The sequence below is a fragment of the Micromesistius poutassou genome (genome assembly GCF_964030765.1).
Source record: "Micromesistius poutassou genome assembly, chromosome: 2".
Classification (NCBI taxonomy): Eukaryota; Metazoa; Chordata; class Actinopteri; order Gadiformes; family Gadidae; genus Micromesistius; species Micromesistius poutassou.
In genome coordinates this window covers 4,570,845-4,592,708 of record NC_140272.1, presented here as the reverse complement: position 1 = coordinate 4,592,708, position 21,864 = coordinate 4,570,845, and the positions used below count along the sequence as shown (strand labels likewise).

The following is a 21,864-nucleotide window of genomic DNA, read 5'->3' as shown; positions in this document are numbered from 1 at the left end:
GTTAGTGACACAACAGGAAGTACAGGACGGTACTAGGAAGCAAAAAGTGAACAATTAAATAAATAAAATATGATAAACAAATCATTATTCAAAAAGAAGCATACAAAAATCTATTAAATATATACAAATATAACATATAACATAACATAATATAAAATATCTATATAAACAATAAGATTGGTAGTAAAGTGGACGGAAAAAGTAAATGTAATTGTAAAAGTAAAAGTAAACGTGAAAACATCTCACTTTGTTTTGTATTGAGGACGTGCACGGCCTGGTGATGTCATCAGAGGTTTCCAGAATTGTGGGCCTGTGTGAGGCCCTTGGAGACGGTTGCTATGATGACCCCACAGAAAGGTCACGGCCTGGAGAGGAGAGAGAGAGAGAGAGAGAGAGAGAGAGAGAGTCCCAGGTTGGTTTACCAGCAGAGCTATGGCCTCTGTCCATGTATGCCCTAGGCTAGGACCTAGCCCTCTCATACCGTGACCTGTGGACCAGTGGACCAGTGGACCAGCGGACCAGTGGACCTGTGGACCAGCGGACCTGTGGACCAGTGGACCTGTGGGCCAGCGGACCAGCAGACCAGTGGACCAGCGGACCTGTGGACCAGTGGACCAGTGGTCCTGTGGACCAGCGGACCTGTGGACCAGCGGACCTGTGGACCAGTGGACCTGTGGTCCTGTGGACCAGCGGACCTGTGGACCAGCGGACCTGTGGACCAGCGGACCTGTGGACCAGTGGTCCTGTGGACCTGTGGACCAGCGGACCTGTGGACCAGCGGACCTGTGGACCAGTGGACCTGTGGTCCTGTGGACCAGTGGACCAGTGGCCTGGGGAGGTCCTCAAAGCCCATAATGTCTGTAGTCCATACATGTTCTCCTTGTATGTTCTCCATCAGTACCATGTGAACCAAAGGGCGATGGTCACGTCTCTCCATGTGTATCCTCCATTACTACAGTATCCATACGGAGGCTAATGACTGCTGGAGCGACGAGCCGCTCTGGGAGAGCAGCGGGCAGCGACCACAAGACAAAGTCCAGAGTCACTAAGCTGACAAATCTGCTTACACCGCCTTCAGCAGATAGGGGGGGGGTGGGGTTTGTGTGTGTGTGTGTGTGTGTGTGTGTGTGTGTGTGTGTGTGTGTGTGTGTGTGTGTGTGTGTGTGTGTGTGTGTGTGTGTGTGTGTGTGCGTGCATTGGTGTGCGTGCTTATCTGTGCGATTAAGTGCAGATAAGTATCCAGTATCATTAGCAGGGGAATTCATTAGTAGTAGTAATACCGAATGACCATTAATTTATTGTGATTGATTGACCTGTTGTTACAACATGTTAGGCTACACAACATCAAAGCTATCAGCTGGACACTATTCAAACACTGCAGGGGACTGTTCTTCTCGAGTAGGGTGTGTGTGCGTGTGTGTGTGTGTGTGTGTGTGTGTGTGTGTGTGTGTGTGTGTGTGTGTGTGTGTGTGTGTGTGTGACATGACAGAGAGCGAGAGACGGGGATAGAGACAGGGGTGAGAGAGTTGGGGGGGGGGGAAGTGGCTTGGAGTAAAGGAGGCGGAGTCTGGTAAAAGTGGGAGGAGCCAGTAGACGTGGAAACCAGGACAGGTGGCAACAGGTGAGCAGAGCAGCAGACCGATGCTGTTCACTGGGAGAGAGAGAGAGAGAGATATAGAGATAGAGAGAGAGAGAGAGAGAGAGAGAGAGAGGAGTCCCCCGGGAATACGGTTACCGTCTGACATGACAGACGACAGGACAACCTAGGGGCCATTTTATAACTTCGCTGCGGAGCGGAAAGCGACAACAGTGTTCGGGGAACAACAGCCCGCCCAACTTTGGGTCCTGTGCGCAGCGCGTCGCCGCAGTGCCTTCGTTACGCGGCCACCATGATCAGCTCGGAGAACCTGAGGCCGGCCGGGAACGGACGGAAACCGCTCGGTAAACTCGCGTCCCGGCTGGAGGAGGTGAAGAACCCGTGGCGGCAGGTCGCCACGCTGGAGCTGAGCCACAACGAGGCGGCGCGGCTGGCGACGGACGCGCTGCTGGAGCGCGGGGAGGCGGAGTACCGCCGCGTGCTCACCGAGGAGCGGGAGATCACCTTCCTGTCGCCGCTCGAGATCCGCTACATCACCGAGCATGCCACCAAGGCGTGCGACGACAGCAACGGCACCGCCGCCGGCAACGAGCGGGACTTTGGGGATGGCGACGCGCTGTCGGAGCTCACCTCAGGGACTTACTTCCCCATGATGTCCGACGAGGAGCCGCCGATGCTGGAGCTGGGCTGGCCCGAGTCCCCGCTGCGCTACGGCCCGTCAGAGACGCAGATCTACTTCCAAAGAGACAAGTCCCACAACGTCAAGGACCTGGTCCGGTCGCTGATCAACAAAGCCACCAAGGTAGGTCTGGTCTGCAGTGTGTGTGAAGTGTCCCTGTGTGTGTGTTCCTGTGGGATTGTTTCCCTTGGTGAAGTTCATCAACAGTGTGTGTTTCTTGTATTTCACCTGCGGTTGGCCCACATTATTCGGATTGCATGACCGCTGGAGACGGGTTCTAGTGGTGTGCTCTTTTTTTAAACTCTGGGGGAGTTCTTTCGATTAATTCGCTTCTAAACAAACGGAGCTCCCCTGGGCGGCGTTGCGTCATCCCGTTACGTGAGGTGCGTCTGTTTAATCAGCAGCCCTTGTTCACGAGGCTTCAAAGGCGGTCGGACCAGTTCCGCCCGCGGGTCTCCTGGTGCTTCTGGTCTCTGGTCTCATCGATCCGCCGCGTCGCTCAGTGCCAATGGGCTGAGTAGCCTCCTGAGAGCATCCAGCTCCACGGAGTACACATTCTGGAGTCTCCCTGCAGGTCGATGTTATTCACTGCGAAACTCACGCTGGAGTATCTTGGTTGACCCGCGATTCTTTGATGTCAATGGCCATAGGACACAGTTTCTAAAGACGACATGACACACACACACGCACACGCACACTAGTACCTATTCATAAAAAAGGAATTCTGCCATATATTGTTCCTTAAAGACCGGTATCTGGAAGCAATAATCACTTTGTCTCTTTGGATACAAGTGTCAGATCAATAACTAGATGGTAAATAGGATATATCTCAGCAATCACAGGTGAGATCAGAGAACACAGGTTGGACTCAAAACATCCTGGTCACATGACTGACAGCTGATAACCGGGAGCATAGAGTAGCGCTTTATCAATCCCAGAGCAGGAAGTCCCTAAGGAGATAAAGTATGACTGGCTCTCTTCCTTTGTAACTGAGGGAGCGTGTTCTATAGGGTCCAGGACAGGGCAGTGGGCTAGGGGGTCTGACCCCCAGCTGTAGGGTTCTGGGGTCAAGTCTCCAATGTCTGAATTCTACCTGAACTTCCCCACCTGAGCAACATCTGCTCCCTAAAGACGTATGCATGAAGGATTCTGCTAAATGACCAAACGGTAACTAGTAATGGTCGACCGATATATCGGCCGGCCAATATTTGCAGGGTTTCTTACGTGTATCGGCATCGGCCAATATTTATTTATTTATTTATTAATTATTATTTTTTATTATTTTTCCCAGCATGATTTACAGACAGTTTAATAAATGTTCCTTTTTTAGATTGAGACTTGTAACATTTGTTACCAATGTATAATTTTTATGATGTAAATTGAGGGAGCAAAAGCAGTATCGGCTCCAAATATCGGCTCAAGAAAATCGGTATCAGCGTATCGGTCATCGGCTAAGGCTGATGAAAAATAGATTGGTATCGGCCCTAAAAGAAATCCATATCGGTCGATTCCTAGTAACCAGTCACAGACCGTATTGAGGCGCGTGCCTCTGAAAGGAGAGGAGTTTCCATGTCTGTTTTGGGAGCGGGTCCCGGGAACGTTGTGAGGTCCCGGGCGTTACCTGAGAGACCGAGCTGTCCCCCCGGCCCGGCCAGAGCCCAGCATCTCCTCGTTGCTACAGAGGGACGTTGTTTCAGTGCGGAGAAGCTGTGCTGATCTGCATCTCATTTGGTTCGCTAGTGTCTCAAAAGATTGTTGATTACATTCAGGGAATTTAGCAGACGTGACTTAGAACCATTCAGCAGACGTTTTTATCCAAAGCGCCCTTGCACTCATTCACACACTGACGGCGGAGTCAACCATGCAAGGTGACCGCTCGTCAGGAGCAGTCAGGGTGAGGCGTATCGCTCAGGGACACCTCGACACTTAGATAGGAGGAGCCGGGGATCAAACTAGCAACTTTCCGGTTAAAAGTCAGCCCGCTCCAGCTCCGGAGCTAAGCCGACCCCCTGGTCTGAAGACAAGATCGCGCCGGGATGTGGTTTGTTGGACCTTAGAACGGTTCCTCATAGCGTCCGCTACATTTGTTTTCCATGGAACAGGGCTTTGAGAGAGAACAAGATGTGTCAGGTGTTTATCTGACAGCTTGTAGTATTTCAGGACGTTCTCACTTCCTGATCTCGTCATTCTTAGGAAGTGTCTAGAGATTCAGTTTTTGTGGCGTAAAACAAATTAGTAAATGACGACGTTTACCTTAAAAGTAAACGTCGTCATTTGTCTTTAATTGTTGCAAAAAATTGTAAGTAACATTTAGGGCATTTAGCTGACACTTTTATCCAAAGCGACCTTACACCCAGTCATACACGCATTCACACACCGCCGGTGGAGTCGACCACGCAGGGCCAGCTGGTCAGGAGCAGTGGGGGTGTCTTGCTCAGGGACACCTCGAGGTTAAGCTAGGATCAGTTAGTTGTGGTAAGGTCACACAAGCAGAAAATATCCTGTTAGAGAAGAACACAATATCTTGCATTTTGGCCACTAGCATGAATATAAACGTAATATCAGTTTAAAATAACCTCATCATTAACATATTCCCTTCGACAAATAGGAAACCGTAACTTGCACTCAATGAACTTGGCTTCGCTGCTGATCGTACTTTTCTTGTGTTTCAGTGCGCGATGTTTGCTGAGCCCACGTAGCAACACACTTATTACACTGTCTGCACTACAGCTCAGATGGCGAGCACGGAACATTAGGACAAGTTACTCTGAAATGCCTTCTGGGCCCGCAGAACATTTTCCTAGACACACACACACACACACACACACACACACACACACACACACACACACACACACACACACACACACACACACACACACACACACACACACACACACACACACACACACACACACACTGTCCCTCACACTCACATGGGAATCTCACTCCCACATCATGTGGGATCACATCATGCGCACACGTCTTTGTATCAGGCACAAGTTCTATGTGTCAGACGTGTGCGTGGAAAGGCTTTGTTTGTGTGTGTGTGACATGACCAGGCTCTGCTGGTCTAGATGATCTCTCTCTCGTTCGTTCTGTTGTCTCTCTCCCTGTGGGTGTGTCGCGTTCTTTCTTTCTTTCTTTCTTTTTCTTGCTCTCTCTCTCTCTGCTTAATGATTATTAATAAAGTGGTATTGAAAGTCTCTCTCTCTCTCTCTCTCTCTCTCTCTCTCTCTCTCTCTCTCTCTCTCTCTCTCTCTCTCTCTCTCTCTCTCTCTCTCTCTCTATATATAACGTGTGTGTCTCTCGCCCTGTGCTCCAGGTGATCGCCCTGGTGATGGACGTGTTCACTGACGTAGACCTGCTGTGTGACCTGATGGAGGCGTCCAGTAAGCGCCGGGTCCCCGTCTACATCCTGCTGGACCACAACAACCTGGACGCCTTCAGCGACACCTGCTCGGCCCTGGACCTCCAGAGCTCACACCTCTCCGTAAGCTCCGCCCTCAGAGAGATGGATAGAAGGATAGATGGAGCCATGGTCTTTGGCCACATTGGCGTCCACACCTGTCTTTGTGTGTCTTCATGCACATGGATGTGTGTGTATGTGTGTATGTGTGTGTGTGTCTTTGTGTTATGTGCACAACCATACACGTGCTATGTGCACAACCATACACGTGTGTGTTACTCTTGGAAACGGCTGGATGTCACATCCTCTCCTGCCAGCGTCCAGATATCCCACATGGCTGTGATTTAGTCTACAGTTACGAAACGTGTGTGTGTGTGTGTGTGTGTGTGTGTGTGTGTGTGTGTGTGTGTGTGTGTGTGTGTGTGTGTGTGTGTGTGTGTGTGTGTGTGTGTGTGTGTGTGTGTGTGTGTGATGTACTTTTGCATGTGCATGAGTTTGTTCACATGTATATGAATGAATGCAAGTTTTAAGTATCTGCACATGTTCTGGAGACAGTGAGAGAGCAACTCGTATTTCCACTGCCTCCATATTCTCTTGTTAAATGCTACGTTTCCCATGAGATCTGTTTGTTGTTGTTTTGAAGCGACCAGTCAAAGGTCGTGTTTTGCTGATGAAGTTAGTAGCTGCTCATTGCAGGGAGTGCGATAGAGAAGCTGTTCTTTGACTCCTAGCCTAAAGTTACTGGGTTCGATTCCCAACATCTGCAGTGCAAACTTTAGGCAACATAGAGTAACATGCCCTAAATACGACATGCTCCCTAATGACACGTGTCTGAAGTCATACACACTAAGACACTTTTGATAAAAGTGTGTGCTAAATGACGACTCCTTCAGTAACGTACCTTTAGTAAGTACCTTAAGTAAGGACACCTTTATATCTTTACTGGATCACCCAGTGACTAGCTACAGAACCCAGAATCAGTTTTGAATCAAGTCAAACATCCAAACAAGAAGAGTCTATGCTGCCACACTCCTACACTGTTCGGATGTCCTCATTTCAATTTAAACCAATCACAGCTGGCCTCTTCCTGAAACCGAGACCACAGGAACTCATGTGGCAGACAAGGGGCGTCGCCCATTTGGATCTGTGGTAGCCAATCAAAGCATGCTCTGTGGTTTGAGAATATTGAAGACAGACATGTGGGGAAGGTGTTGACTGGCCATAGAGTCTGCATCAGCAGGATCTGGTGTTTGTTAGGGTCCGGTCTCGTTAGGGTCCGGTCTCGTTAGGGTCCGGTCTCGTTAGGGTCTGGTCTCGTTAGGCTCCGGTCTCGTTAGGGTCCGGTCTCGTTAGGGTCTCTGGCAGAGAGCTGTAGGAACGTCCAAAACCATTCTTCATGATTAGCTGACCTTTGACCCTAGATAGAATGGGGCAGCATTAGCTCAGGAGGTAGAGCGGGTTGGCTGGTAACAGCAAGGTTGCTGGTTTTATCCCCGACTCCTCCTAGCGGAGTGTGGAGGTGTCCCTGAGCGAGACGCCTCACCCTGACTGCTCCTGACCAGCTGGCTGTCACCCTGCGGGGGTTGACTTCGCCGTCGGTGTGTGAATGTGTGCATGAATGGGTGAATGTCAGTCATAAAGCTCTTTGGATAAAAGCGCTGTATAAATGTGGACCATTTACCATTTAGATAGTCATTGGATCATGTGGGTAGGTTAGACAGGTGTACACCTCAGACAGGTGTATGGGAGACAGGTGTAGGGTTAGCTCAGGTAGGTGGTTGGGTTATCCCTATAGGTCAAACAGGTGTAAGACTGGTGTGCTTGCCCAGGTAGGTGAGACAGGCCAGGCCCAGGCAGGTGAGACAGGTGAGGCCCAGGTAGGTGAGACAGGTGAGGCCTAGGTAGGTGAGACAGGTGAGGCCTAGGTAGGTGAGGCCCAGGTAGGTGAGACAGGTGAGGCCCCACCAGGTGAGTGCAGGAGGCGGTAGAACAGGGAGTGGTATTGTGGGGAGTCTTAAACCGAATATCTGATAAGTCCAAACCACACACATGAGAACAAGCTGCCATTAAGATTGTGTGTGTGTGTGTGTGTGTGTGTGTGTGTGTGTGTGTGAGAATGGCCCTTCAGTCTCATGGAGAGCCCTCAATGTGTGTGTACACCCAACGGTTGCTATGGGAACAATCCTTAAGCCAACATCCTCAAGATCCTGTACATTGAGAGAGTCGCGTCGTTGGCCTGTGAGCCAGTAAGCAGCCCGACAGTTCTGGGTTCGATTCCCCAAGTGTGTAGTCTACTGTGGGCAGGCACCCTTGAGCAAGTTGCCCTCACCCCTAACTGTTCCTTCTGGACGTGAATCTGGATTCACCCGAGGTTGCTTTGAATAAAGTTAGGTAACTTTATTAACAATAATAGATTGTTTGTCATTTCTGAACTTCTTTAACGTGTGTGTGTGTGTGTGTGTGTGTGTGTGTGTGTGTGTGTGTGTGTGTGTGTGTGTGTGTGTGCAGAACATGCGTGTGCGCAGCGTGTGCGGGGACACCTACTGCACCAAGAGCGGCCGTAAGTTCACGGGTCAGGTCCAGGAGAAGTTCCTGATCATCGACTGCGAGGAGGTCATCGCGGGGTCGTACAGGTACACACACACAGTCACAGAAACACACAGACACAGAAACACAAACACACACACACACACACAGAAACAAACACTGTGAAATAAATACGTGTCAAAAAGAAGTAAATACCTGAGGTACTCTGTGTACAGCCATACTGTAATTACAGGGGATGATACTCTGTGATGTAAGGCGGACCACAGATACAGCGCAGCGCTGTAAATATAGATCACACATGAATGTTGATTTACATGTTGGACACCTAGTGGAAGGAAACTGGTTTAATTGGATATTTTAGTTTGTGAAGAAAATATGAAACGCATATGCAAAAGACTGGAACCGATGGATTCATTGCAATGTTATCGTAATTGTCATTTGATGGCCGTGTGTGTGTGTGTGTGTGTGTGTGTGTGTGTGTGTGTGTGTGTGTGTGTGTGTGTGTGTGTGTGTGTGTGTGTGTGTGTGTGTGTGTGTGTGTGTGTGTGTGTGTGTGTGTGTTGCAGTGGCGCGTCTGTTTCACAACATGTTTTGCATGTTGTGAAACTGATCCAAGAAGAAGAAATTAGAGAGTAATTAGAGAGAGAGGGCGAGCGACAAACCGAAAGAGAGAGATCGATCCAAATAGAGAAAGTGGTGAGAGAGGGGGTAATTAGAACAGTAAATCATGTCCTGGAGTTTTCTCTGACAGCTGTAGGAGACACACACACACACACACACACTCTCAGACAGACAGACAGACAGGTCACCAAACATTGACTTGACACTATTAAAGACGTGAGGCCGGTCGCTCTGATCCAGAGAGACGAGTGCCTGTGGAGAACAGTGACAGCGTGGCACACTGAGCCTTACCTTTAACCAGCTCCGCTGGCCCTGTGAGTCAACCATGCAGGGAGTAGTAAGGCGTCTTGAACCAGCTACATTTTAATTTTCGGTTGGCTGGTAACCGAAAATTAAAATTAATTAAAAAGAGCATCTTCCCTGATGACAGTTCCTTGGCAGAGAGCAGGTGGACTGTGAACTGCAGAAGTGATTCACATCCAAACACGGTCCTCTCCATAATTCATAATAATATGAATGATAATAACTTCTATAGCATCATTTGAACAGTGTGGGCCATAAAACTTCTGATGTTGATATTAAACGAGGCTGCAGGGAAGGAGCACTATGAACAACTTGCATCTCATTAACAGGAGTTCACTCGTTAACTGATTAAGAAAGGTTCAATGGAAAAATATACATCAGACTGAGACCACACCAGGAAAGTGTTTGAAGAAGAGATTTAAAAGATTTATGATAAGATAAGAATACCAGATGGGAAATCAGGGAATGTTTTGGATTTTGCCAGCGACATGGGAATTCCAAACTCAGATGCTTTCATCTAAAGCGATAACAGTGAATTTAATCTTCAGATCCTGAATGAGCCGTGAGGGTGTGTGTGTGTGTGTGTGTGTGTGTGTGTGTGTGTGTGTGTGTGTGTGTGTGTGTGTGTGTGTGTGTGTGTGTGTGTGTGTGTGTGTGTGTGTGTGTGTGTGTGTGTGTGTGTGTGTGTGTACAGTCTAAGAGGTAATCTCCTTTACAGGAACAGGGATTGTCTACCTGATATATATAGTCACTAGGTGTGTGTGGTAAGTCATTGACAGATGAGTCAGGAGGACCTCTTGTTGTCGGTCACTGTTTCCGTTCCACGGTTTCACTACATGGCTGACACTCATACATTAAAACAGATTACAGTGGATTGATAGAATGATGTCATTAAGGAGCGGGTAGCACTAGGGGCGTCTTGCTCAAGGCTGCGAGAATAAGACCCAGTTCCATTTCTCTCCCCTTAACAAGAACACTTGCTTTGAGTGCCCTTAGCTGCAAGTCAGCTCCCGAGCTGGCTAGTGTTTGATTTTAAGGGAAAAACAGCACTCCCCCTTGCTCCCCTAAGTATTGGGACACCCTGCCCCTTAGCAGGAACGTGCAAAACTTAGGGTTTGGGCTCAAATCTAGGGGAAGGGGGGGAAATGGGACTGGGCCCAAGACTTCACCTGTACACCACTACACCTCAACTAGAACTGTTCATCAGGCTGTGAGGAACAGAGAATGTCCTAGTCCTCAATGAGGTCCTCTGAATCCGGGCCGACCAATGAGGGGACAAACGCCGCCAGAGAGAGAGCCGAGAATGGCCTCGGAACAGGAAGTAGTCGACAAAGAACGGCGAGAGCGGGAACAACAAAGAGAAAACACAAATCGATCACAGACCTCAAATCCCTCCCATCGCTGTCAACCTGCGAGCGGGTCACATTTCAGCTCTTACACACGCACGCACGCACACACACACACAGGCACACACACGCACAGGCACACACACGCACGCAACCAGGATTCGTTCCTTTTAACATTTCCCAGGAACTTGTGTTGTTAAGAGAACAGCTGCTGTGAGCTCTCGCCCAATCAAAGGGCGGCCGCCAGATCAGATGTTTCTTTCTTTGTGTGTGTGTGTGTGTGTGTGTGTGTGTGTGTGTGTGTGTGTGTGTGTGTGTGTGTGTGTGTGTGTGTGTGTGTGTGTGTGTGAGATCAGGTGGATTCTTGTGTGTGTAATCAGGTGGATTCTTGTGTGTGATCATGTGGATTTGTGTGTGTGATCAGGTGGATTCTTGTGCGTGTGTGTGTGTGATCAGGTGGATTCTTGTGTGTGTGTGTGTGTGATCAGGTGGATTCTTGTGTGTGTGTGTATGTGTGTGTGATCAGGTGGATTCTTGTGTGTGTGTGCTCTGGGTGTGTTTCCACTGCGTCCGGGCGGGTCTGGTATGCAGCACGCGGCTTGCAGCCGTCAGTCCTGGCTTAGAGCGGAACGCTGGGCGAGGCCGCTGGGCCAAGACTATTCAGCCCACAGATGAGGGCCTGAGGCCAACCTGTGGTCCACACGCCACCGCTGGTACGAACGCCACCGCCGGGACGCGGTGTCACCCCCATCGGGATTTAATTGTTGAACGAGACAAATGGACAATAATAGAAAAGATGATCTAGATAATTAAAAACGAGTATTTAATAAATACTGTTCAGTCAATATTAGTGTTGTAGCTTGTTATTCTTTCAAAAGTAGGGTTATATCCCGTCATATGTTTTCCTTTGTAATGTTTTGTGTTGATTCGCGTTTTTCGCTAGATAATCTCACTCGGCACTGAGGCAGGGTTCCCAACCTTATTAACGTCCCACTGGTTCCCACTGGTTCTACTGGTTCCCACGGGTTCTACCGGCCCTGGCCTGTGGGACTGAACATGGAAGATGGCGTTTACAGGAATAAAAGCCATAAATATGTCATTCATTTTGTCAGGGCTTTCAGTGCCTTTATAGACGGTATATGGACGAGAGGGAGGGAAGGGGGATGAGGGAGAGAGGGCGTGATCAGGGCCTAGCGGTGAGGACGTACTGTACACCGTGAACCTAACAAAGCCCTGTTTACTGCTCTGTTAACATGCACAGGCCCAAGCCCAAACACGCCTCACCTCGTCGGAATGTACACGCTCCCATACGTCTTCATGATTCATTCAATTGTATTGGTACAGCCCTTAATAACAAGGTCCAGTCTCAAAGGGGTTAACAGGCCATGTGTTCATGACCCCGCCCCCCCCCCCCCCCCCGCTGACCCTAGCCCCCCAGAGGGAAAGAAAAAACTCTTAATGAGTAAGGAAGAAATCTAGAGCAGTAACGCAGAGTGGGGAATCTCTACTTCCAGGGATGATCAGGAATGCAGTGGGGGCCAGAATTGACATACATACATACATACATGTATACTGGCAAAACATTTAAAATGAGTGACGGGGTGCTGGCTGGTTAACCATAAGGAGAGTCCAGGCATCCAGTCACCCCAATACGCTAGGCAACACGTTCAATGTTCCATCTCTTTATTTTCTATTTTTGTTTGACCCATAATTGGCTGGTTGGTTGTTGTTGGATATTGAAGTTAGGAATGGTTCCTGGACTAGTTATCCTGAGAATATATCCGCCCCAGCAGACTGCAGTGAAGTCTGGGCGGTCTGCAGCATTTAATCACAGGTTTGTTACTGCGGCTGGTGCTAATTGAGGGCTTTAACTGATGGTTTTAAATGTCAGATTCAAACAAATCATTGAAGTGGATTCCAAAGAATAGTTTATTCCGTACTGTCGGTTCTTCCAGCGGATTAACCAACGGATGATTTCAAACTTAAGACTTTAACCTTTTTTTGCAGCTGACGTGTTAACTGATTCTAAGAGATGATGCTTTTAGAATCAATCTGCTGTTGATCCTAACCGATCAACTAACCCTCTAACTCGTTCTAACCACCCTAACCTGGTTCTATCTGTCGACCCCACCGGCTGTAACCAGCTCTAACCGGCTGTACCCTGTCCCCCCGTGTGCGTAGCTTCACGTGGCTCTAACCGGCTCTAACCTGTTTCCCTCTGTGTAGCTTCACGTGGCTCTAACCGGCTCTAACCTGTTTCCCTCTGCGTAGCTTCACGTGGCTCTAACCAGCTCTAACCAGCTCTAACCGGTTTCCCTCTGTGTAGCTTCACGTGGCTCTAACCGGCTCTAACCTGTTTCCCTCTGCGTAGCTTCACGTGGCTCTAACCAGCTCTAACCAGCTCTAACCGGTTTCCCTCTGTGTAGCTTCACGTGGCTCTAACCGGCTCTAACCTGTTTCCCTCTGCGTAGCTTCACGTGGCTCTAACCAGCTCTAACCAGCTCTAACCGGTTTCCCTCTGTGTAGCTTCACGTGGCTCTAACCGGCTCTAACCTGTTTCCCTCTGCGTAGCTTCACGTGGCTCTAACCAGCTCTAACCAGCTCTAACCGGTTTCCCTCTGTGTAGCTTCACGTGGCTCTAACCGGCTCTAACCTGTTTCCCTCTGCGTAGCTTCACGTGGCTCTAACCAGCTCTAACCGGCTCTAACCGGTTTCCCTCTGCGTAGCTTCACGTGGCTCTAACCGGCTCTAACCGGCTCTAACCTGTTTCCCTCTGCGTAGCTTCACGTGGCTGTCGGCGCAGGTCCACTCCAACATGGTCATGCACTTCTCGGGCCGCATCGCCGACAGCTTCGACCGGGAGTTCCGCTGCCTGTACGCCGACTCGCAGGTCATCGAGTGCTTCAGCGGGCCGGAGGACGAGGGCCAGCCCTACTACACCTACCCCCTGATGCCGGCCCCCGCCGCGGGCCCCACGGGCCCCGGGGTTGGCCCCGGGCTGGACGTCTTCGAGAGGTAGGGGGGGGGGGGGGGGGGGGGCACCGTCAGGCTGTGGGACTCGTTTTTTGGCGGGAGGCCGCGACTGGTTTGTAAAGGGATGTACTGGTTACCATGGCAGCACCGTGGTGGATGATAGGATCACAAAAAAGAGAATGGAGGAGGATGATGATGTAGTGGCCGAGAAGCTAAAAATAAGCATTAAATATAAAAATATTTGTTTGTGTTTTTTAACCTAGATTCCCTAGCTGGTTCTAGTTAATTTCCAGGCTGCCATTCTATGACTGTGATTACGATTGGTTTAAAGTATAGGGCTGTCAAACAATAAATCATATTTAATTAGTTAATCACTAGACAGGTTGTGTTTAATCAGGATGAATCACAAAGTGTATTGTCGAGTGTGTGTTGGGCTTACGTGGTCGGGCTTAAACCAGATAATTTAAATGCCAAACCCAACTCAACGATTCAAACTCATCCGAGTGCGATGATCTCTACGTCCATGCATGGCAAAGGATGCAGGACTAGTGCTTAACATCCATTGTGATAAAACTGCGTTCTACATATGTTTTTACGTCATAAGGTTTAATCATGAGCGTTAGGGTTAGTGGTTTAAATCCACACTGCACGTCACCTAGCAACATAATGTCTGCACGGCTCCGGTGTCGGGACCTCACTCTGTGGTCTTCACTCTGCTCTCTGCGGTCCTAACTCTGCAGTCCTCACTCTGCGGTCCTCACTCTGCAGTCCTCACTCTGCGGTCCTCACTCTGCTCTCTGCGGTCCTCACTCTGCTCTCTGCGGTCCTCACTCTGCTCTCTGCGGTCCTCACTCTGCTCTCTGCGGTCCTCACTCTGCTCTCTGCGGTCCTCACTCTGCTCTCTGTTCTCTCCTCACTCTGCAGTCCTCACTCTGCAGTCCTCACTCTGCTCTCTGCGGTCCTCACTCTGCTCTCTGCGGTCCTCACTCTGCTCTCTGCGGTCCTCACTCTGCTCTCTGCGGTCCTCACTCTGCTCTCTGCGGTCCTCACTCTGCTCTCTGTTCTCTCCTCACTCTGCAGTCCTCACTCTGCAGTCCTCACTCTGCTCTCTGCGGTCCTCACTCTGCTCTCTGCGAATCCTCACTCTGCTCTCTGCGGTCCTCACTCTGCTCTCTGTTCTCTCCTCCAGGCAGCGGGAGCGGGTCTGCTCGGAGAACTCCAGCAGCCAGTCGAGCAGCAGCGTGTCCAGCGTGAAGGCGGCGCCGGGGATGAGCTCCAGCACCGTGTACAAGGTCACCCAGGGCGGGGACAAGGTCAGCGGCACCCCCCACGCCGCCGAGAGGAGGGGGGGGGCCGGGGAGAGGGAGCGAGGAGGAGGCGGCCTTACCCCGACACAGCCGAACCACGGCCAACCAGGACCCCGCACCACCGCCTCCAACAGAGTGACCAATCACAGCCCTCTCCCGGAGCGGACCACGCCCGGGTACGGCCAATCGGGCGGCGGCATGGACCGGATCAAGTCCAGCCCGGCCGACTACCTGAGGCCCAACTTTAACTCCAACACCTCCAAGTTCCAGGCGATGGGTCTGTACGACCACAAGCCCTCGCCCTACCACAGCCCGGCCCTCCCCCCTGGGGCCGGCCACGCCTCCAAGACCCACTCCCCGCCCCCCACCGCCAACGACAGCCGGCTGATCTCGCGGCGGCCGTCCTCCAACCAGTTCCTCAACAAGCTCACGGACCTCTTCCTGCCGCCCTCCAGTAAGGAGCGGGACCCCCCCGCAGGGCGGCGGGCCCTGGGGGAGGAGGCCATCCCCAGCTGGGGCGGCCCCGACCTGTCCCTGACCCAGCCCGAGAGCCAGCAGTCCCCGCCGCCGCCGCCGCCGGCCCCCGTCACGGGCGGCGTGATTAGCCGGGGCGACGCCAAGAGGATGACGCTCGGCCACAGCAAGCTGGACCTGGTGAACCACTACAACAAGCTCAAGTCCAAGAACGTGTACAGCCGCTTCGAGCTCAAGAACGGGAACTGACCCACCCGGGAACTGACCCACCCGGGAACGGACCCACCCGGGAACGGACCCACCTGAGGAGCGGACCCACCTGAGGAGCGGACGGATGTGGTTCATTTTGACTCGTTATTTAAAAGTGAGACAGAGACATAGTGGGGGGGGGGGGTTGATGACTGCTGATCAAACAAACAAGACCGAGGTGGCGTGCGAACGGAATGTCGACCAATCACCAGTGAGCCTGTGTCGTGGCAGACAGGAGGTGAAACACGACCTGGATTATTGATACCTGTGAATGCGTTTTTTCTACTCGTGGACCCAGAACAGCGGTCAATGGTATTGATTATTGATACCTGTGAATGCCTTTTCCCACCCCCGGACCGATGCAGTTGTCTTCCATCTCCTGGGTGCTTCCAGAGGAGGTCAGCGCTCCAGCTGTGTCTCCGGGCCTAGCGGAGAGGACGTACTGTACACCGTGAACCTAACAAAGCCCTGTTTACTGCTCTGTTAACATGCACAGGCCACAGTTAACCTACTTCCTATGACCATAGGGGGTAGTTTCCTCCGGCTGTCACGTGACCTGATATAAGAGTCTCCGGGTTTGACATGTTGTCCAAACCTGCCTTTAGTACAGGACCTTGTCTACATGGTATGCAAAAGTTCTCTCTCTCTCTCTCTGTCTCTGTCTCTCTGTCTCTCTGTCCCTCTGTCCCTCTGTCTCAACTATCCCTCTAGGTATTTCTGTCTGTGTGTTAGCCACTCATCCATTTCCAGCGGTGCCCCAGTAGTAACATTCTGTAGGAACGTTGGATGTGAAGCGCAGAATGCGTTCACTCGATTCCTGATGTCACTTGACGTGAACACAGGCAATCCTCTGTTCACGGTTTAGATTCTATGAGATATTCAGATACACAAACGCCCACATGGGAACCCGGTTTTCCCACAATGCATTGTTCCAGAGCTCATACTCCCTGGCTTCAGAGAAGCCACGACATTCTGCTGTCGGTCCGCTGCAGACCAGCTGAGCACCAGCCCAGATGAAGTCCCCGGGCTTATGAATACGTATTCATGTTTGCACAACATGTTTGACTGTGGCTTCCTCAAGTACTCCATGACAATGGCCAGTGGAATAGAGTGATGGTGGCTACTGTTAAAGTTTAGCCATCTGTACAAGTTCCTAGAGATAAGTCCTCTCTGTTGGAGCCCAGTGCCTTTCCAACAGTTTACTGGAGAAAATGCTGAACCAAAAGTAGAACTGAACTACTTGAGTGTTGTCACACCGGGCAAATATTTGACTTGAAAATTTAGTTAATCGTCTGCTGTGTTTTTCAAACATCTATTGTTTTTCTTTCTTTTTTTTCTTTCTTTCTTTCTTTCTTTCTTTCAAAAAACCAAATGTTGATAAAAAATGTTTATACAACTATGAAGTTTTTGATACTGGAGAAAAAACATATTGTGGCCCTGTCGTGCAAGTGTACGTTTAAAACTACTGAATTAGGGCCTAATGTAAATAACGTGCCTGTGTATACAATGTTTTTGTACAAAGTCTTTGCATAATGTGAATGAATACAGGTCTGAGCTGTTTGAGCAGGTCTTTGAGTTAACAGGAACTCTTCAAACACATCCTCAAAAACATCCATGAAAACGTCTTGCGATTAACGTTTCGAGACGTTTCGAAACGTTTCAGTAGTTCCTTGTGACCGTGTAGTTGTAAATATCACCTTTAGATACCGTACTTTACATACTGTACATAGCAAATGAATGTGGACGCTTGGTTATTGTGACATGTGTTGGAGCTGGTGTTTACTGTTACAAGGGGCTACTATGAAAATTTATAACAGTGTTACAACATTTTCTAAGATGCAATAAAGACACTTTTGATCAGGTACCTCTGAGTTAGTGGTGTGAATGTGAGGGTGGTGATAGTGGTGATTATGATGTTGTTGGTGGTGGTGGTGATGATGATAGTAGTGATGATAGTGATGATGAGAATGGTGTGGGTGGTGGTGATGATGATGCGGGTGGTGGTAATGATAGTGATGGTGATAGTCAATTGTGGTGATGATGATAGTGGTGATGTTGATAATGATAGTGAAAATGATAGTGGTGATAATGTAGTAGAGGATGCTGGTGGTGATGAGAAGAAGCTGGTATTGTTTATGGTGCTATTAGTTAAACAAAATGAAACGGCTATTTTACCTTTACCTGATTTATTGGGTCTGATCCAGAACATCTGTAGCCATTGCCATGGTGATTCTCATTGGTGGAAAAAACGACATCTACCCTCGTCTCCTGAAACGTTCTATTGTCAACAACCTCCGCAGGAAGTCCCCGAGCAGAGCGCTGGCGTTCTAGAGTTCCGTGGAGGAAATGTTTTATTCATCCACCGGGCTGCGGCGGTGAACCCCGCTCTGTTTCTGACTGGAACGGCCTGGTCTAGGTCTGCACCGCCTGCTTTGAGTTACACTCCACTGTTGTTATGGCTGTCGGCTGAATGGTAGCAGATCCTCCCTCGACGGGACTCCTACCCAGTAGAGGCCTCTGGTTCCTACCCAGTAGAGGCCTCTGGTTCCTACCCAGTAGAGGCCTCTGGTTCCTACCCAGTAGAGGTCTCTGACTCCTACAGAGGCCTCTGGTTCCTACCCAGTAGAGGCCTCTGGTTCCTACCCAGTAGAGGTCTCTGACTCCTACAGAGGCCTCTGGTTCCTACCCAGTAGAGGCCTCTGACTCCTACCCAGTAGAGGCCTCTGATTGCTCAGTGGGAGCGTGTGTGTCAAATGCTCCATCTCAACACAGACAGGTTTGAAACGAGTTAGGTTTGTTGTGTTACTGTTTTGGAAATGACACCGCTGTAGGAATGGTAATAGACATGGGTTAGAAGGAACGGATACAATGACAGTGACTCTGCATCCCACCACCCAATTGCTTAATTACAACACGTTTTGAAAAACCTGCCTCTTCCTGTGTTTTAGTGACATCACTAAGTGGGCGTGTTCAAAACGGCTTGTAGCGGCTGATTGCACTCACAGCTGGTGGTGTAATACAGGACCTTTAAGGTAATAGCTGCATTCCCAGTTGTCTGGGGAGGAATCTGAAGGCTTCATTGACCTGCTGTTTGTGTTACACATGAGCATACTGTGGCTGTTTGTGTTCTGCTGTTTGAACGAGAATAAGAGTGAGTCTGTCCCTGTGAGAGAGGGTGAGTGAGTGGGTGGGGGACTGAATTAATGAGTGAATTAGTGGGAGTGGGCGTTGGTATGTGAAATAGTGGCTGAGAGATGGTATGTGATGGAGAGAGTGAGTGAAACAGTATGCGATCGAGGGAGTGAGTTATTATTGGATGAGTGAGTGAGTTAGTTAGTGCGTGAGGGAGGGAGAAATGATGAGAGAGTGAGCGAGCATGTCTGAGGCCTAGGAAGACACCCTGGTCACCGTGGTAACGTGAGTGTTGCTACAGTAGGGGGTTTGTGGGTCAGACGGTGCAACAGTAGCCCATGCGCTCAGGTTACAGTCTTCCTCCCCGTAACTTCCCCCCCCCCTCCCCCCCTCCCCCCTCTCCGAAATCCCCAAATAAAGGGAGGCTGTAGTCAGGATGCGGAGATCTTTCAATGTGATCCTCCATGTTGGATCTGAGCGGGTCGTCCATGTTGGATCGGATCTGGGCGTCCATGTTGGAGCTGATCCTGTCGGCCATGTTGGATCTGAGCGGTGATTGTTGACGTCCTTCATGTTATCTTCAGGATGCAACTCTCTTCCTGTCTCTGTCTGAGGGCTATTTTCTCCCTGCTGCTTGTGTGTGTGTGTGTGTGTGTGTGTGTGTGTGTGTGTGTGTGTCTCATACTGTTCTTGTGTGTGTGTTTGTGTATGTATAGGCCTTTGTGTGTCTGTGTCTGTGCATGCATATAATATATGCATATTGTGTGTATGTCTGGGTCTATGTCTGTGTATGTTTAGGCCTTTGTGTGTATGTGTTTGTGTATGTGTGTGTGTGTGTGTGTGTGTGTGTGTGTGTATGTGTGTGTGTTGTATATGTATGCGTTGTGGTCACCGTCATGTCTGTTCTATTGTTCTCTGTAATGTGAGGCTGGGCGGGTCACATGGTTCAGTCTCAGGTCTTAACTCTGCATCAACATGTGGATCCAGTCTGAACCTTTCTCCACGAGAGTGAACCAGGCGTTCACTGCCACACTAGAACTCAGCACGGCACTACTGTCTATTCACAGCTCAGCACGGGGCAGAGGAGAACCTGGTCCACCCTGAAAGTTGCTGGTTCGAATCCCTCCTCCCTAGAGTGGTGGGGCTCCTATGAGCAAGGCACTTCAACTCTAACTGGTCACCTATTTCGATGTGTGAGGATTGGGCTGGATAGTCCAGCCAGTGGTCAGGGCGTTGGACTCCAATACCAGAGGTTGTGGGTTCAAGTTCCGGTTTCCCCGGTGTAGCTGTCGGGCTGCCCATGAACAAGATTCCCTCACTACCTGCTAATGCTCACTAGTGACATGTTTCTTAAAGAGAATACAATTCAGTGTAAGCTTTAGATAACAGTATCTACTAAATCGAAAAAGTTAAACAAATTAAGCGGCACTCTAGTACGCATCTTTCCAAAAATAAATTTGACCTATTATTCTAAAATGCTCTCTGCATTCCGACAGTAATCCATAAATCCCACGCTCTGACCGGAAGCAAATCGAGTATCGGTGGTTGTAGCAGGCCAGACCTGTAATAGGCCTACATCATCATTTCATTGATGTTCTCCTGCCGATGCCGACAGCTGACTACTGTGTGCTGGAATGCGTTGGTCTCTTGCGGCGTGCGGCTGACCGTCGCCCGTCTTCAGGTACCCTCATGACAGAAACCAACAGTCAACCACACGTTTCCACAAACACATTTCGCAATATGAACATTAAATCCATCAAGTATCTCCTGCATGTGGTCTCTAGCAGTCATTTCACAGATTATAATATCGGTCTGTCTCCATCTATGTTTGTCTCTACGTCTGTATGTCTCTTACTCTAATCTTCTAATTAATAGTTATTAATTAATTAATACTTAGTCTATCCACCATCTCTCTCTCTCTCTCTCTCTCTCTCTCTCTCTCTCTCTCTCTCTCTCTCTCTCTCTCTCTCTCTCTCTCTCTCTCTCTCTCTCTCTCTCTCTCTCTCTCTCTCTCTCTCTCTGTCTTGTCTTGTCTCAAGCGGTGTAATGTTTTTTTGTTAATGAAGGCAGTAGTGCCCCCTTGTGGTTAAAATACAAACTACAGGACAAAACGGCGTCTTTAAGTTGGAATACATACTGTATATAGCATTCTTTGCTTCTTTATGTATTGATTTCCTTAGGGGAAATAAGATTTGTCCGCTAAAATAAGAGATAACATTTATCGCGTAGGCCTACCACAGAGTTGACAGAAATCGTCCGTCCTACTCATATATTTGCTTGATTTAATAATTTCACCATCATCTCCTTAAACTCCATCTATCTGTGTCGTTATATCTACATAATTCAGAAGAACGTTCATACGTTTTTCACTTTGCCTTTTCAAATCAAAGCTGTTTATTAAAGGGTAGTTCGGGGTAGTTTCCTCTGGCTACCGCTAGAGGTCACCACCGGAGCGTGTGTTGAGCTGGAGGTCGGACCGCTGAAAGCCGCGCCAGGGGCAGTCCGCCAACACAGCACGGACCAATTAATCAGCAGGGAGACCCGCTGAGATAACTTCTAAACCAAGCTGTCCAAGCCTTCTTTATAGGTCCATGGTCCAAACCCACAGCCATGTACAGCTAAACCAATGCAAACACATCCCCGCTTCAAAGGTTCCGTGTATCTTACACTCACAGAAATTAATCATGGTAGAGTTTATTTTTAAGCATATAAATCTATTTGATTTCATTTAAATACTCATATTTTGAAATGTATGTATTTAAATCAATTATAATCTGTATAATTCTGTCATTTTGTCATTGCATCCTTATTTTCCAAGTACTAACGGCTGCGGCCTGCGGGAACATAGACATCCTATCTCATAGACGCAGCATTGGCTGCTGTGACGCGAGAAATTCGGCCGCCATCTTTGACAGTTGACAGGTAGCGTCTACAGAAGAAAACAAGGATGCCGGGCTGGTGTTCTGCGTATTCCTGCTCAAATGAGCGGACCGTCGAAAATAGGAATCGGGGGATTAGGACCTACGCAGAGCGCATAGGGCCCCAAGTACCTGGGGGCCCCCCAAAATTAAGGTTGATAATTATAACATTGCAATTTTCAATTTTCAATTACCCCGCCCCCCCCACCAACAATCTGCGCGTAGGGCCCCCAAAAGCTTAGCAACCGCTCTGCACACACACACACACACACACACACACACACACACACACACACACACACACACACA

The 21,864-nt window shown here is 49.4% G+C and overlaps 2 protein-coding genes across 2 annotated transcripts in view; both read left to right on the top strand.

Annotated features, from left to right (window-relative positions):
• The first annotated feature begins 1,673 nt into the window (after nt 1-1,673).
• On the top strand, nt 1,674-15,556 carry fam83c (family with sequence similarity 83 member C). Its single transcript, XM_084464273.1, has 5 exons — nt 1,674-2,399; nt 5,602-5,769; nt 8,194-8,318; nt 13,284-13,517; nt 14,665-15,556. Exons 1-5 carry the CDS (start codon nt 1,890-1,892, stop codon nt 15,503-15,505), a joined length of 1,878 nt encoding a protein of 625 aa, XP_084320399.1. The 5' UTR covers nt 1,674-1,889; the 3' UTR covers nt 15,506-15,556.
• A 3,545-nt stretch (nt 15,557-19,101) lies between these two features.
• mmp24 (matrix metallopeptidase 24) overlaps nt 19,102-21,864 on the top strand; it is a gene marked incomplete at both ends in the record, with an annotated part of 52,055 nt that continues 49,292 nt past the window's right edge. Inside the window, 1 exon segment of the mRNA XM_084464680.1 lies at nt 19,102-19,189. Coding sequence (XP_084320806.1) covers nt 19,102-19,189 — 88 coding nt within the window.

Bases quoted from the DNA above. Each gene is read 5' to 3' on its own strand.
- fam83c (XM_084464273.1), top strand. From the start codon at position 1,890: ATGATCAGCTCGGAGAACCTGAGGCCGGCCGGGAACGGACGGAAACCG. The intron at 2,400-5,601 runs GTAGGTCTGGTC...CCTGTGCTCCAG, and splicing joins TGATCAACAAAGCCACCAAG to GTGATCGCCCTGGTGATGGA. The intron at 8,319-13,283 runs GTACACACACAC...CCCTCTGCGTAG, and splicing joins GTCATCGCGGGGTCGTACAG to CTTCACGTGGCTGTCGGCGC.